The sequence below is a fragment of the Piliocolobus tephrosceles genome, unplaced genomic scaffold (assembly GCF_002776525.5).
Source record: "Piliocolobus tephrosceles isolate RC106 unplaced genomic scaffold, ASM277652v3 unscaffolded_3717, whole genome shotgun sequence".
Classification (NCBI taxonomy): Eukaryota; Metazoa; Chordata; class Mammalia; order Primates; family Cercopithecidae; genus Piliocolobus; species Piliocolobus tephrosceles.
The window spans coordinates 1-17,008 of NW_022321165.1; the positions used below are offsets into that span (position 1 = coordinate 1).

The 17,008-nt window shown below is 41.9% G+C and overlaps 2 protein-coding genes across 3 annotated transcripts; one reads left to right on the forward strand and one right to left on the reverse strand.

Annotated features, from left to right (window-relative positions):
• Positions 1 to 53: 53 nt before the first annotated feature.
• Positions 54 to 2,605, reverse strand: LOC113220563 (oral-facial-digital syndrome 1 protein-like). Its single transcript, XM_026449899.2, has 3 exons — positions 2,236 to 2,605; positions 1,967 to 2,065; positions 54 to 845 (listed from the first exon to the last, which is right to left on the reverse strand). The coding sequence occupies exons 1-3, from the start codon at positions 2,245 to 2,247 to the stop codon at positions 618 to 620; spliced, it is 339 nt and encodes a 112-aa protein (XP_026305684.1). The 5' UTR covers positions 2,248 to 2,605; the 3' UTR covers positions 54 to 617.
• A 60-nt stretch (positions 2,606 to 2,665) lies between these two features.
• LOC111531667 (trafficking protein particle complex subunit 2) lies at positions 2,666 to 16,942 on the forward strand. Of its 2 annotated transcripts, XM_026449897.2 has the most exons (4): positions 2,669 to 2,794; positions 3,129 to 3,265; positions 13,284 to 13,395; positions 16,582 to 16,942. In XM_026449897.2, the coding sequence occupies exons 2-4, from the start codon at positions 3,183 to 3,185 to the stop codon at positions 16,792 to 16,794; spliced, it is 408 nt and encodes a 135-aa protein (XP_026305682.1). In that variant the 5' UTR covers positions 2,669 to 2,794; positions 3,129 to 3,182; the 3' UTR covers positions 16,795 to 16,942. The 2 variants fall into 2 exon arrangements, with proteins under 2 accessions (XP_026305683.1, XP_026305682.1); XM_026449898.2 differs by lacking the exon at positions 3,129 to 3,265 and having other exon boundaries at positions 2,666 to 2,794.
• Positions 16,943 to 17,008: the final 66 nt, after the last annotated feature.

Consider the following 17,008-nt stretch of genomic DNA (forward strand, 5'->3'; position numbering starts at 1 on the left):
CCGTCTTAGCCAGGATGGTCTTGATCTCCTGACCTCGTGATCCACCCGTCTCGGCCTCCCAGAGTGCTGGGATTAGAGGCTTGAGCCACCGCGCCCGGCCCAGATTTTTTAAATTACGTATTTCTGACTTATCTAATTACAAAGAAGAGAAACATCTGAAGAAACTAGTGCAGAAAAAAAGAGCTCATGTTAGAGATCTAGATTTACCACCCTGTATTGCCACTTAAAAGTTACTTGACCTTGGGCAAACTGATTCACCTCTCCAGCGTCTGGTTCCTCATCTGTAACACACAAAACATCTGCAGTGTGCCTATCACAGTGCCAAGCTTACAGTAGGCATTCAGCAGATTGGCAGAATCTTATCACACAAGATAGAGGATAGATCAATTATAGGTCTGGAACATTTAGAGATTCTATATATCACTATTTTACATGAGACTAAATGAGATGCCAAAAAATTAATTTCATATTTAGTACCCACTTGTTATATAACAAATATATTATGTGCAGGTACAACGTGAATTCAAAGAGGACCTCGAAAGGGACCAAGTCAAGGAGCACTTAGCTATCATGCAGCACTTTACTGTCAGCAGAGGAAGAACCTGTTAATAAAAAATTCAAAAATAGAAAAGGAAAGACTTTACCTTTTCTTTTGCCAAACCACTTTCTGGAAAGAAAACAGAAAGTGAATATTCATAGCCACATCTTTGTAAGTGATCTGCCACTAAAGAGTTAGAGGCGCCTATTAAGAGAGAGCTCCCTTCTACTGAAATGGACCGAGGCTGTAGTTCTCCACTCAATACAGGGTGCATCAACTCAGGAATTAGCTGGTTTCGAAGTTGTGTCTAGCACAAAATAAAAACAAAAATAAAAAAGAAACAAACACAAGGGAAAGAAATTTCAGCAGGATTGTTTCATTAGAGATATACACAGATGTGTTACATTCATTGGAAACCTTCCTTCTATTTCCATAATGGTTCTAGATCCATGGCCAGAAGTTAGGAACCTTTCCGTGCACACTTTGTCTTACCCCATGAGACAAGCAGTCCAGTGGGTTCTAGAAAAAGCTTTCTTTCCCCAGCTTCCAAATGAAAGGGGTGGTTAGCCAGATCCGCTTGCAGACTCATAACTTCACTTCCCTAGAAGCCCATTTCAGAGGCTTACGATTGGGATATTAAGTACAGGAAAAATTTCTGCCACTTCATCATACTTCTGTGGACTGTTGGAGAATATAACCAAAATATTCAACAACAGGGGACTGCTATATACATTACAAAAATATCCAAAGATAAGCCTGTTGCCACTGAAAATGAAGATTTCAAAAAACTTTTAAGGAAACAGGGAAATGCTCACCATATAATTTAAATTAAAAAAGGATACATACACAGGATATATCTACGTATTTTAAATGCAAAATATGCTTTTGAAATGCATATTGCAATGAAAACACGCTGAGCTAATCCTACTCCTGGCTGTTAATCCAAATATAAAGTATAGTAATAGATATTCGCTGCCCAAATTAAATTCATACATTTCAATATAAAGATGAAATTTTTCATTTCCCAAACTATTATTAAGCAGTACACTAGTATTTTCGGTGTCAATGTCCTTCATCCAAATGTTTTACAAACCCACTTACTAGTTTAGGAACCTATAAGCCATATTTATAAAAGAGGCCTAATCTTACTGTGTTCATTATATAAATATTTCCTCCTATCTTACTGTCAAATTCAATTAATTATTTGAATATGCTCCTTTAAGACTACTCACACTCAACATTTTCTCAAACGTTTTCAAGAGACTAATGTTTCAGGATAGAGAGTTATTCGGGAATATAAAAACGTAATTCACCATTACAATCTATGTATCACACGATTATTAAAACCTAAACCTTGACTGAATTTTAACTACCTGTTACAGTTTACAGTTGTAAAAGTTATGACACAGATACGCCTAAATCCGATACCTTGAGTGTGTCCAGTATACCCCGATCCTTAAACGTCTGGTATAGCTTTTTGCGCAGTTCATCTTGACTCAACACATCAGCCACGGGGAGCATGTTGGACTAGAAGACAAAATGGTTACAGGTTACCCGCGGGGCAGAGGCCTGAACGTCTGAAAACAGACCAGTGGCCTCCGGGGAAGCCATAAGAGGCCTAGCGGGGAAAGGAGTTTTAACGAACACAAACAAGACTTCATTTCCGCCTGTCCCCGAGAAGGGGCAGGTGTGTCTACCTGAGCCATCATCAGGCGTCAGTTTCCCCCGAAGCTCGCCTCGCTCGCCCCGCCACGGCCCGAGTTTAGTGCCCAGCCCGGGCTGTGGGGCCAAGACGAAGGGGACTCCCTGCCCTCAGAGAACTGCCTCTGTGACGGGGGTTCGGAAGGAACAAGGGTGCTGAACGTTCTCTGCCTCGCACTCCCAACTAGGTTTTCTAGCAAACACGCGACCTTCCTTTCTTCGCGGTTCTGAGGCATGGGTGAGGACCCAGGCACGACTCAAAGGCCGCTGGAGGGCGGGGGCCCAGAGACTACGGACTGAAGGCGGCAAGGCATGTCCGCTTCACAGCCCAACCCGCAACTTCCGCAGACCTGCTAAGTACAGCCTTCCGGCTCTGAAGAGCCATGGCGCATGCGCTCAGTTGCCTAGCACCGGCCGGAAGCTCCACCTACATATCGCGAGAGCACATCCCAGGGTATCGCGAGAACTGTTTAGGCGTTCTGGCTGCGGTTGCCGCGCCGGGGTGTCTTCCGCGGAAACTGACATTGCGTTTCCGTTCTCGGCCTCCGGCTACAGGTAAGGAATGGAGCGAGTGGGGGGCGGGTGTTTTGAGTCCCTGGAGGACTTCCTAGGCCCTGCGTGACGCGGATGTTGGTCCTGTACCTCCACCCTTCCCCGGGGTGTCCGGGCCGGACCTGCCAGCCCTCCGCCAGCTCATCCGCGCGGCCCTTCCGCCTGCAAACGTCCGCTCTCTCAGAGGCTGTGGTTTCGCGGTTCACTGGGTCATTCAGCTAACCCAGGGTTTCTTAACGGCGGCACTGTTGCCTTTTGGAGCCGGAAGATTCTTTGTTTTGGGAGGCTGCCCTGTGCATTGTAGGTTTAGCTGTATCCTTGCTCTCTATTTTGTCAGTATCACCTTCTTCCCCCAAGTGTGACAACCAAAGATGTCTCCAGATATTGCCAGATGTCCTCTTGGAAGCAAGATCGCTCCGGGTTGAGATCCACAGAGCTAAACGTTTTAGAGTACCAACCATTGTGTGCTGTGAGGTAAGGGTGAGCCAGTCCTCATGATGCTTAAATGTAATTAGAAAGAAAAAGAACCAAACCTCTGAGAAGCAGTAATGAAAATGTTACAGCCAGAGAATTGAACAAGAACTAAGATACACTGTAGACTGGATAAAGAGTTTAAAGGGCAGGTGGTTGAAGATGGAAGTGATCCAGATCATCTCTGTGGAAAAAGAGTGACTTTATCAGGGCCTTGATGGGTAGGATTCGGGTGGTGAGCAAAAAGGAGAACATCACAGGAAGGGGAAAAATGAGCAAAGGAATCATTAAAAGAAAACAAAAAAAAAAAAAGCCACGATCTTCTTGGGGGCAGTGAGGAATCTAGCCTGATTCCAGAGTTGTGTGCTGGGAATATAAGCCTTATACGGTATCTAAGTCCTGTGAGGACAAAATTGGATGTCAGCTTTGTGTACAGCATTGAAGATGAGTACAATGAGTTTTGATCTCTGGCTGTGAAAAACTTAAAGTACTTAAGAGGCAGTAAGAGTGACAAGACTTCATAGGAGGTGGAGAACCTGTAGGTTTTTGTTGGAAACAATTGAAGAGGAGGAGAGGCTTAGTTGGATTTTAAAGGATGGGTAGTAGTTGCAGACAGAATCAAGGAGAACATTCCAGGCATGAAGAGAGAAATAATAGCAGCTCTGAACTGGATACAGTCAAAGTGAATTTGGGAGAAAAAATAAGTAAACGAGTCAACGCTAGCAGAGGTGGAACAACAGGGCTGAGAAAAGACATGTGGAGCAATGTGGGAATCTGTTTTGAGTACTAGTACATGATCCTGTAGCTGAGATGCATCAAGGCTTTTGAGTGGAATGATGAAAATAGTGTTCTAAAAAGATGTTGATATGTTGTAAATGTTAAGTAGAATCGCTTGTCCACTGGTTTAAAAAGAAAAATGTTCCTGAAGACCCCCTCACTTCCACCCCCACCTTTGGTCCCACAGTTAAATACATGAATATAATTAGATAAAATGTTCTCGAAAACCTAGCATAACTTCTAAGGGGTGGGAGAATTGCTTATAATATTAATAGGAAAATGTCACATTAGAGACCTATCAGTAGTATTCCTACTGCCCCTCCTCATGGCAATAGACATATCCCATGCCACACCAGTTTAGTCTCATGACCCCAGGTCTATGGAACAACTGAAACCACTGCTGTGGGGAGCACAGGGCAGTTTTTCTAGCAGCTCTTCTATAGAGGCTGTAAAGAGGCTTGCTACAAAAATGGATGTCTTTGGAACTGGAGTCCATGAGTTTTATCTTGCATCTGCCTGCAACTTAAAATGAGAAGGGACTTCCAAGTTCATTGAGCATCTTGCCACTCTGGCACTGGTGCTGTGCCAGCCACCCCTTAGTTTCTAGTTTCCCAGTGACTTCAAATGAGCAGTCCTGGGCTTGGCCTATGGAACGGTTTGGAATAAGTCTGTGTAGTCCAGAGTCAGCAAATACTTGGCCCTCCTGTAGGCACCGTACTTCCCCAAATTCATAGCAGACATGGATAATTGATCACAGCATTCTTTCCTGCTGACCACACTTAGGCTCAGAATCTTTCTCAGCACCAGTTCCCGGCAGCCACAACCAGTTGATTAGAATTCGCTCATGAAAGGAAACTCATTTGCCATCCCTAGCTAAGTCGCTTTTTCATTAGATAGCTTACCGTATTTAAAGATAGTACTGTGCTGTACCCCACTCCCTTTCCACCCCAAAAAGTCTCCCCTGCCCCGTTTAAACATCCTTTTTCCTTCAGTTGCTTTTGTCTGGTTTCCAGAGCATTTCCTAGCCTAGATCCTGCCCTCCCCTCCCCTGTAACACACAGAGTTATTGATCCTTTTACAGTATGATTCCCAGAACTGAGTATCTTCCCCAAAGATGATAATATTATTGAAGAGGACATCAGCATTCTCCCCGACCTTGCTCTTAATACCACCTAGAATTGCATTAGCTTTTTTGACAAACCTATCAGACTTTTGCCTCTTACTGAGCTTGCAGAACTTTTGGGTTGATATAGATGAACTGTTCTTAATCTAGGTTTCCCTTGTCCTTTTGTACAGTTGATTTTTAAGCCCAAGTACAGGGCTTTCTTTCTTATCCTCTTAACTTCTAGCTTGTTAATTTCACCTAGCTCTCCTAGCCATGGAGATCTTTTTAAATCCTACCTTCTGCCTTCTAATAAGTTAGCCGCCCTTGGTGTTATCTTTGAATGTGATAAGTTATCTTCATTCAAGATATTGATTCAAATACTGAGCTAAACTAGGTTAAGGTCAACCTCAAAGCCTTCCTAGAGACCCTGTGCCATAAATTGACATGGAGCACCCAGTGTTCTCCGAGTATCGACACTCAAGTCAGCTGTGAGCCATCTCTCATTCAGCAAATAATGAGTGTTTTTTGGGTCCCTGGCACTGTTGTACCTCTAGCGATACCACATTGAACGAGACAAATGGTGTATCTGCTCTCATGGAGGGCAACATTCTAGCAAGACTCTGTATTTTCACCCAGGCTCCAGGACTCCAGTTTGTTCTTAGTAGATACCAAAATATTTCATAAAATGACTTTCTGTTTACCTACCGTATCTCCCTTCAGAAACGAAAAATGTAAGTTTGGCATTACTTGTTCTAGTACAACCAGGAGTATATGAATGAATAATAATCTGTTTTTATCTAGGGATTCACATTAAATGAGTTAATATATAATAAAAGTGCCTGGCATGGCATCTGACTGAAAATAAGTATTTAATACATGTTTCTGTTGGTGTTCTAGTCGCTCTGAGTGTACCCTGTTATAGACTAGGAGATAAGCCTTTTTCCTGTTTCTGAAAATAGGAATAGCATTTAACCTAGCGGATGATACAGCATTTTTCCTGCAATTTCTCAAATGTCATTGATCAGAAGTTATGCAATCACATTTGTTAACCCAAGGTATATAATTTGTCAGGACCTGACAACTTGGATTTATTGAAATAGCTAGATGTTTTCTTTTCTTTTCTTTTAAATTATACTTTAAGTTCTAGAGTACCTGTGCACAACATGGATTCTTCCTATCCATGAGCATGGAATGTTCTTCCATTTGTTTGTGTCCTCTTTTATTTCATTGAGCAGTGGTTTGTAGTTCTCCTTGAAGAGGTCCTTCACATCCCTTGTAAGTTGGATTCCTAGGTATTTTATTCTCTCTGTAGCAATTGTGAATGGGAGTGTTCACTCATGCTTTGACTCTCTGTTATTGGTATATAGGAATGCTTGTGATTTTTGCATATTGATTTTGTATCCTGAGACTTTGCTGAAGCTACTTATCAGCTTAAGGAGATTTTGGACTGAGATGATGGAGTTTTCTAAATATACAATCATGTCATCTGCAAACAGGGACAATTTGACTTCCTCTTTTCCTAATTGAATACCCTTTATTTCTTTCTCTTGCCTGATTGCCCTGGCCAGAACTTCCAACACTATGTTGAATAGGAGTAGTGAGAGAGGGCATCCTTGTCTTGTGCCGGTTTTCAAAGGGAATGCTTCCAGTTTTTGCCCATTCAGTATGATATTGGCTGTGAGTTTGTCATAAATAGCTTTTATTATTTTGAGATATGTTCCATCAATTCCTAGTTCATTGAGAGTTTTTAGCATGAAGGGCTGTTGAATTTTGTTGAAGGCCTTTTCTGCATCTATTGAGATAATCATGTAGTTTTTGTCGTTGGTTCTGTTTATGTGATGGATTATGTTTATTGATTTGCGTATGTTGAACCAGCCTTGCATCCCAGGGATAAAGCCAACCTGATCATGGTGGATAAGCTTTTTGCTGTGCTGCTGGATTCGGTTTGCCAGTATTTTATTGAGGATTTTCGCATCGATGTTCATCGGGGATACTGGTCTAAAATTCTCTTTCTTTTGTTGTGTCTCTGCTAGGCTTTGGTATCAGGATGATGTTGGCCTCATAAAATGAGTTAGGGAGGATTCGCTCTTTTTCTGTTCATTGGAATAGTTTCAGAAGGAATGGTACCAGCTCCTCTTTGTACCTCTGGTAGAATTTGGCTGTGAATCTATCTGGTCCTGGACTTTTTTTGGTTGGTAGGCTATTAATTATTGCCTCGATTTCAGAGCCTGTTATTGGTCTATTCAGGGATTCAACTTCTTCCTGATTTAGTCTTGGGAGGGTGTATGTGTCCAGGAATTTATCCATTTCTTCTAGATTTTCTAGTTTATTTGTGTAGAGGTGTTTATAGTATTCTCTGATGGTAGTTTGTATTTCTGTGGGATTGGTGGTGATATCCCCTTTATCATTTTTTATTGCATCTATCTGATTTTTCTCTATTTTCTTCTTTATTAGTCTTGCTAGTGGTCTATCAATTTTGTTGATCGTTTCAAAAACCCAGCTCCTGGATTCATTGATTTTTTTTTAAAGGGTTCTTTGTGTCTTTATCTCTTTCAGTTCTGCTCTGATCTTAGTTATTTCTTGTCTTCTGCTAGCTTTTTGAATTTGTTTGCTCTTGCTTCTCTAGTTCTTTTAATTGTGATGTTAGGGTGTCGATTTTAGATCTTTCCCACTTTCTGTTGTGGGCATTTAGTGCTATAAATTTCCCTCTACACATTGCTTTAAATGTATCCCAGAGATTCTGGTACGTTGTGTCTTTGTTTTCATTGGTTTCAAAGAACAACTTTATTTGTGCCTTCATTTTGTTATTTACCCAGTAGTCATTCAGGAGCAAGTTGTTCAATTTCCATGTAGTTGTGCAGTTTTGAGTGAGGTTTTTAATCCCGAGTTCTAATTTGATTGCACTGTGGTCTGAGAGACACTTTGTTGTGATTTGTGTTCTTTTACATTTGCTGAGGAGTGTGTTACTTCCAATTATGTGACCAATTTTAGAATATGTGATATGTGGTGCTGAGAAGAATGTATATTCTGTTGATTTGGGGTGGAGAGTTCTATAGATGTCTATTAGGTCTGCTTGGTGCAGAGCTTGAGTTCAAGTCCTGGATATCCTTGTTAACCTTCTGTCTTATTGATCTGTCTGATATTGACAATGGGGTGTTAAAAGTCTCCCATTATTATTGTGTGGGAGTCTAAGTCTCTTTGTAGGTCTCTAAGGACTTGCTTTACGAATCTGGGTGCTTCTGTATTGGGTGCATATATATTTAGGATAGTTAGCTCTTCTTGTTGAATTGATCCCTTTACCATTATGTAATGGCCTTCTTTGTCTCTTTTGATCTTTGTTTTGGTTTAAAACAGAGACTGTTTTATCAGAGACTAGGATTGCAACCCCTGCTTTTTTGTGCTTTCCATTTGCTTGGTAGATCTTCCTCCATCCCTTTATTTTGAGCCTCTGTGTGTCTGCACGTCAGATGGGTTTCCTGAATACAGCACACTGATGGGTCTTGATTCTTTATCCAATTTGGCAGTCTGTGTCTTTTAATTGAGGCATTTAGTCCATTTACATTTAAGGTTAATATTGTTATGTGTGAATTTGATCCTGTCATCATGATATTTGCTGGTTATTTTGCCTGTTAATTGATGCAGTTTCTTCATAGCATTGATGGTCTTCACAATTTGGCCTGTTTTTGCAGTGGCTGGTACCAGTTGTTTCTTTCCATGTTTAGTGCTTCCTTCAGGAGCTCTTGTAAGGCAGGCCTGGTGGTGATAAGATCTCTCAGCATTTCCTTGTCTGTAAAGGATTTTATTTCTCCTTCACTTATGAAGCTTAGTTTGGCTGGATATGAAATTCTGGGTTGAAAATTCTTTTCTTTAAGAATGTTGAATATCGGCCCCCACTCTCTTCTGGCTTGTAGCGTTTCTGCTGAGAGATCTGCTGTTAGTCTGATGGGCTTCCCTTGTTAGGTAACTCGACCTTTCTCTCTAGCTGTCCTTAACATTTTTTCCTTCATTTCAACCTTGGTGAATCTGACAATTATGTGTCTTGGGGTTGCTCTTCTCTTTGTGGTGTTCTCTGTATTGCCTGAATTTGAATGTTGGCCTGCCTTGCTAGGTTGGGGAAGTTCTCCTGGATAATATCCTGAAGAGTGTTTTCCAACTTGGTTCCATTCTCCCCATCACTTTCAGGTAACACCAATCAAACGTAGATATGGTCTTTTCACATAGTCCCATATTTCTTGGAGGCTTTGTTTCTTTTTACTGTTTTTTCTCTAACCTTGTTTTCTTGCTTTATTTCGTTAATTTGATCTTCAATCGCTGATACCCTTTCTTCCACTTGATCAAATCAGCTATTGAAGCTTGTGCATGCGTCATGAAGTTCTTGTGCCATGGTTTTCAGCCCCATAAGGTCATTTAAGGTCTTCTCTATACTGTTTGTTCTAGTTAGCCATTCGTCTAACCTTTTTTCAAGGTTTTTATCTTCCTTGAGATGGGTTCAAACATGCTCCTTTTGCTCGGAGAAGTTTGTTATTACTGACCTTCTGAAGCCTAATTCTGTCAACTCATCAAAGTCATTCTCTGTCCAGCTTTGTTCCGTTGCTGGCAAGGAGCTGCGATCCTTTGGAGGAGAAGAGGTGCTCTGACTTTTAGAATTTTCAGCTTGTCTGCTCTGGTTTCTCCCCATCTTTGTGGTTTTATCTACCTTTGGTCTTTGATGTTGGTGACCTACAGATGGGGTTTTAGTGTAGATGTCCTTTTTGTTGATGTTGATGCTATTCCTTTTTGTTTGTTAGTTTTCCTTCTAACAGATCCCTCAGCTGCAGGTCTGTTGGAGTTTGCTAGAGGTCCACTCCAGGCTCTGTTTGCCTGGGTATCACCAGCGGAGGCTGCAGAACAGCAAATATTGCTGCCTAATCCTTCCTCTGGAAGCTTTGTCCCAGAGGGGCACATGATTGTGCCACTAGTTTGGAATCATTGATCTAGACCCATGCTGTCTAGTACTGTAGCCACTAGCCACTTATGTTTAATTAAAATTCAGTTCTACAATCTCACTAGCCACATTTCTTTTTTTTTTTTTTTTGAGATGGAGTCTCACTCTGTCACCAGGCTGGAGTGTGCAGTGGCACAATCTTGGCTCACTGAAAGCTCTGCTTCCTGGGTTCATGCCATTCTTCTGCCTCAGCCTCCCAAGTAGCTGGGATTACAGGCGCTCGCCACGACACCCAGCTAATTTTTTGTATTTTTAATATAGACGGGGTTTCACTGTGTTAGCCAGGATGGTCTCGATCTCCTAACCTTGTGATCCTCCCGCCTCGGCCTCCCAAAGTGCTGGGATTACAGGCGTGAGCCACCATGCCTGGCCCACACTAGCCACATTTGTAATGCACACTAGCTCCCATATTGGACAGCACAGGTGTAGAACATTTCCGTCCTCGCACAAAGTTCCATAGATTGGACAGCACAGAATCCTAGTGTATGTCTTACCTTTGCTGGATACCCTCAAGTATTTGCTAAGTGATTGCAGCTGTTCCCCTCCCGATATAACGGGGTCATTTTCTCCCAGGGTGAATTCAGTTCTTCCACTTCACCTGTCAGTTTTTTCTTGGCGGAAGTGAATGAAAAGCTACAGCCCTTCTTACGTTTTCAGCTGTTTACAAAATCAAATGATTGGCAGCTGAAATCAAGCACGGAATGTATATAAAGAAAGCTCTGTCTCATCTTCTGTGCAGCTGGGTAGTTGGTAACAGCATCCTCATGCAGTCGGTCTTTGAGTTCCCTTTCTGTCTGCTTAGTGCCATGCTGCTTTACCATTTGTGGCTTTCCATATAGGGGTGAGTGTGGGGATGCATGTTATCTTGCTTATACATATATGTACATATATTTCCTTATGTTTTGTTTTGTTTTTGCTGCTGCTTAAATGTGCTGAAGAAAGTAAGAAGCCCTTCCCTTGGCAGACTCCAGCTCTGAAATCTAGTCCAGGAAGAATTCATGATATCATTGTTTACTTTGTTCAAATTTCAATTCCCTCCTTCTTCCCTTCACTTTGGAGAATTATTGCCAGTTCTTCTAGTTTTGCATAGCTTTTTTTTTTATCATTCCAGCTTGTCTTTATTATCCATTTTTTCTATTTGGACCTTTTTCTCATCTTACCCCTAAAACAGGGGCAAACATTTTCTTTAAAGGGCCAGATAGTAAATATTGTTGGCTTTGTGGGACAGCTGGTCTGTGTCACAGGTGCTTAACTCTGCCATTGAAGTGTGAGAGCAGCCTTAGATGGTCGCAAAACGATGGGCAAGGCTAGATTTGGCCTGCAGTCTATAGTCCCCAACCTCTCCACCCCTGCCCCAGATAGCATTTTAAATCCTACTTCATCATGCCAAGAGTCTCTGATCTGCCTTTTCTTCCCCAGTTATGGCCTTCCAATTCTAGAGTTAAAAGTGCCAGCTGTGCCTTCATTTCCTTTATAAAATGTGTCATTCATTAGCAAGTACATATCAGATTTCTTCTGATTTCATTGTGTGTTCTGTGTGAATCAGCAGAAGGCCCAATGAGGCTTGATAAGTCTTGGCTTCTAACACACCTCAGATGTATGTTCCAGGAGACTGACTGTAACTCCCGGTTTACTTGATTTCCACTCCGTGTTGAGAAGTTACTAGTCACCACATCCCAGTGTGCATACAGTCTTCCATGTTATTCTAGATAACATTAATTGAGCAGGTACTGTGAGTCAGGCACTGTGCCAGGTGCTTTACATGCATTAGATTGTGTGATCCTCATAAGTGCACCATAAGGTGCTACAGTGTTATCACTATTTTACAGATGAGAAAACTGACATTAGGAAATTAAGGACTGCCTGTGGTCACATTGCCAGTAAGCATCAGAGCTAGACCTGAACCTAACTTTGTTTGACTCCAAAGTCCTTGTGTTAAAAATACACACCATGGGGTTAAATCCATCCATGCCCCCACCCATCCATCATTCATCTAGATTTCAGTTATCTGTGCTAAAAGCCATGGAATCACTTATGTTTTTTTCCCCAGTTTCTCGTAGTTTTATTTCTTTTGCCAATCTGTTGAACTTTTTTGTTTTTGTTTTTTGTTTTGAGACAGGGTCTCATTTTGTCACTTAGGCTGGAGTGCAGTGGTGCAATCTCGGTTCACTGCAGCCTTGACCTCCCTGGGCTCAGGTGATCCTCCTGCGTCAGCCTCCTGAGTAGCTGGAACTATAGGCACATACCACCATGCCTGGCTAATTTTTGTATTTCATGTAGAGATGGGGTTTCACCGTGTTGCCCGGGCTGGTCTTGAACTCCTGGGCTGAAGCAATCTGCCCACCTCAGCCCTCCAAAGTGCTGGGATTACAGGTGTGAGCCACTGCACCCTGCCCAACGTGTTAAACTTAGTTCCAAGATCTCTCAGTGCCTCAGAATGTCTTCCTTTATGGATTATTTCTTCCATCTTTTCTAGAATACAAAACTCTTCCTTTCTTATAAATTGGTATATAAAGAGGCATATCATAGACCCTTAGATTTGCAAAGACTTAGATTTATAGCACGCATACTTCAAGTAGAAAGAAGACAAATACAGCACACGCAGTACGTGGATCAGTGCTACAGTGTCTCTCCTTTCTAGGTAAGTGACATGAGGTAGAGTTGGTTTTAGTTTCCCCCAACGGATGCTTCCTGGAAATTTCTAAGGCAAGCTAATTACTTCGTTGGTCTTCCCACTACTCTGTATTGTCCTTGACTTACCACCACCTTCTGTTAATCTTTCTAGGTGTCCGTGCTGCTACTAACTGGTCCAGTCCAAGTAAAGCCTGGCTTATTCTACCAGACACTCAGGGCCCCTTGAGCTGAATGAGCCATACTTTCAGATCATGAGAATGTTGTCTTAGTGATTTCATGTTAGAGGTCTTCCAGTTTCCTTATGAAAATACATTAGATTCTACAGGACATATCACAGATATATAATTTGTTTATTCCAGAAGCTACATATCTTCACTAGTATACTGGAAACTGTGCCAAGCTTAGCATCTTCCTCTACAATGTCAGGTTTAAGTTAAAAAAGGAATTCTACACTTCCCATTAGTCATTTTTTAATTTGAAGATTGACTACTAAAAATATGTACCATTTTTCACTTAATTAGGAGCCATATATTGAAGACCATGTCTGGGAGCTTCTACTTTGTAATTGTTGGCCACCATGATAATCCAGTTTTTGAAATGGAGTTTTTGCCAGCTGGGAAGGCAGAATCCAAAGTACGTAAGAATTTTTATGCTATTGTAATGATATGGTATAATACTATTTTAGAACTGTAAGATCTGGACAGATAAGGTAACTGAAATCCACCACAATTAAATGAGGCTTGCTCTAGAGTCCCACAGACTGATAGAAGCCAGCCAGGGAATGTCCTTGGAGTTGTTTATTCATCCTTTAATTCAGCACAGACTAGCATGATGCTCTGGCGTTCCCATGATACTCAGTTCACTATGTCACCCACCATGAATTGCTGCTGCTTAAGCACATAAAAACATAGTTCACCTGTAGCAGATTGCTGCCTTGAAATGCCATGAAAGTCCAGGCTGTTTTCATGAATCACGTTTTTCATCAGGACCTACTGAGTTAGAAAAGCCCCTTACTTCCCTGTCTTCCTGCTGCCAGTGGGTCTGCAGTACCTCACTTCAGGGGCATTCTGCAGCACTTCCTGGCTAGGTTGAGCCTGCATACTCCCCTCCCCAGTGACACCTTGGCTGTACACAGGAAGCTCAAAAGCAGCACCAGAGGTGATAACATCCAACTTTCTTGCCAAGAATGGTTCCAAAAACCAAGCTTGGCTTGAGAACATATTGCCGTTCAGACCTATAGATATATATATATATTTTTTTGGAGACAACGAAAATGGACCATATATTTTAAGAAAGATTACCATCCCAAATGCTTAAAATAAAACCATTTGGATCTTATTTATTTATTTATTTTTGAGACAGAGCCTTGCTTTGTCACCCAGACTGAAGTGCAGTGACACGATCTCAGCTCACTGCAACCTCCGCCTCCTGGGTTCAAGCAATTCTCCTGTCTCAGCCTCCTAAGTAGCTGGGATTACAGGTGTGCACCACCATGCCAGGCTCATTTTTGTATTTTTAGTAGAGACAGGGTTTCGCCATGTTGCCCAGGCTGGTCTTGAACTCCTGACCTCAGGTGGTCTGCCTGCCCTCGGCCTCCCAAAGTGCTGGGAGTACAGATATGAACCACCACACCTGGCCCAGACCTGTAGAGTTTTGATATGAGAAGAGCCCAGTTCTTTCCAATTTCTGTTTCTAATAAATTGCTGACAAGTTTGCTATGTTTCTCCCAATCTCCAAAAATTGGCTTTAATGTCCTTTAAGGAACTGATGTTTTAAGTTAATTGTAATGCATAATATATGATATTTTTCAACTATTTGGGCCTTGCCACCAAAATAAGATAAGCATTTGTTTAAGGGATTCTCTACAAGGTGGTGTTGTGACATTATTTTCTCATATTATGAGAACACTACTCATTAAAACTTGTTTTGAGATATCTCTGTACCAGTATTGCTCTGTGGGATACAGCTACTTGTATGTAATTTCTGTGCACTCCACTGGCCTTGTGTTGGACAAAGCACACATAAAAATACTCTGTTGCATAACTTGATTTTAGTTCTTTCTCCTGCTACCACTCACTTTCTTAAAGCGTTTTCAGTTTGCTCCTAATTCTTCAGGATTGATCATCATTGTAAAAGAAAACACTGCTGTGAGCCAGACATAAAAACATCCATTTCTCTAAGGATTCACTTAGCGTTGTCATGGCAACATGAGTGAAGTAAGACATGCTTTAACTATGCATGGGATTCCTGGGCCCTCCTCCAGCCCAGGCATGAGAACAGCCTCCTTGGCAAGGAAGCTGTCTTGGTTTCCTGTGGCTGTTGTAACAAAGTACGAAAAACTGAGTGGCTTGGGACAGCAGAAATTTATTGTCTCAGTTCTGAGGGCCACCGTCTGAAATCAAGGTTTCAGTGGGGCCATGCTCCCTATGAAGGCACTAAGACAAGGGTCTGTCCAGGCCTCTCTCCCAGCTTCTGGGAGTTCCTTGGCTTGTGGCAGCGTAACTCCAGTCTTCATGTGGCATTTTTCTCCCTGTGTGCATCTCTAAATGTTCCCTTTTTCTAAATACACCAGTCCATTGGATTAGGGACCCACCCTACTCCAGTGTGACCTCATCTTAGCTAACCACATCTGCAACAACTCTCTTTCCAAATAAGGCCACATTCTGAGGTACTGTTGCTTAGGACTTCAACAAAGGAATTTTGGAGAGGAAACACTTCAACCCATAACAGAGGTATTCTCTGAAAAATGGTTTGTTTGGGTTTTTTTGAGATGGAGTTTTGCTCTTGTCCCCCAGGCTGGAGCACAATGGCGTGCTCTTGGCTCACTGCAGCCTCCACCTCCTGGGTTCAAGCGATTCTCCTGCCTCAGCCTCCCGAGTAGCTGGGATTACAGGCCTGCACCACCACACCCGGCCAATTTTTGTATTAGTAGAGACAGGATTTCACCATACTGGCCAGGCTGGTCTCAAACTCCTGACCTCAGGTGATCCACCTGCCTTGGCCTCCCAAAGTACTAGGATTACAAGCATAAGCCACCATACCTGGCCAAAAAATGTATTTTCAAAGAATTACATCGGCGTAAGACTGCATTCCAAGTTGTGAATTCCCTCTTCACATTATGGTCAGACAGTCCCACCTTCTGTTCACTTAAGCCATTTCAGCCCAGGAAAAGGACACTCCCAGCTCTGACAGGACTGTGTCCTGCTGTTGACACAGGCGACTGCTCACAGCTGGGGCTGAGCATCACCTCCCATTACTTCCAGGTCCCGCTGCCATGTAAGCTCCATGCACTGGCAAGAGGCCTCTGGCAGGCCGTTATAAGCGCCATTTCAACTATCTCTACTGCTTACCTGGTGCCATTGTGCAGGAATCCCGGCCCTCTCAGTTTCCTCCCAGACCTTGAGCCTGGTGTGAATGGCACCTCTTCTCCACAGGATCTTGTTTTTTGTTGTTTTTTTTAAACATAGTATTCTTTTTTTTACATGTTTAAATGGTTACAGAATTTGGTAACTTCCTTCTTGAAACATGAGAAAAAATTTCTGTGAAAAGGATTTTCAATAAATGATTTTGTATAAATCATCTGTATACACATTTCATTTATTAATTGGCTGTTGCTGTTCTTTGAGATTTAGATATCAAATTTAAAAATAGAATATAATGTGAAAACAGATCTTTTGTAAGTCTCATGACAATAACAAAGTATAAAAGCAAACTTTTTTCCCCACAAGAAAACCATCTATAGAATTTACAGAATGAAATGTCAGCATTCTTGATGTCATATGGAAATGTTAATCTGTGGTTGCTCACACTGTCATCTAGGACGACCATCGTCATCTGAACCAGTTCATAGCGCATGCTGCTCTCGACCTCGTAGATGAGAACATGTGGCTGTCGAACAACATGTACTTGAAAACTGTGGACAAGTTCAATGAGTGGTTTGTGTCAGCATTTGTCACTGCGGGGCATATCCTTACCTTCTTAGTAAAGATAACTAAACTTTGGGTTCACAAACCAGAAGAACATGGAACATAGATGCCAGGCTCTGAGTCTGTAGACATCACGGTCAGGTGAAAATGTAACTTTCCATTTATGGGGCTACTTTTCTTTTTTTAGGGGGGAAAATCATTTTAATAGCTAATTTTAAAACTAAGTCTCATACACAAAGTTTATCTGGACCCTATCAAGGTTATTTTACTTTATAGTTATTTTCTAACTTTGAAAGCTTATGTTCTCTTTTTTTTTTTTT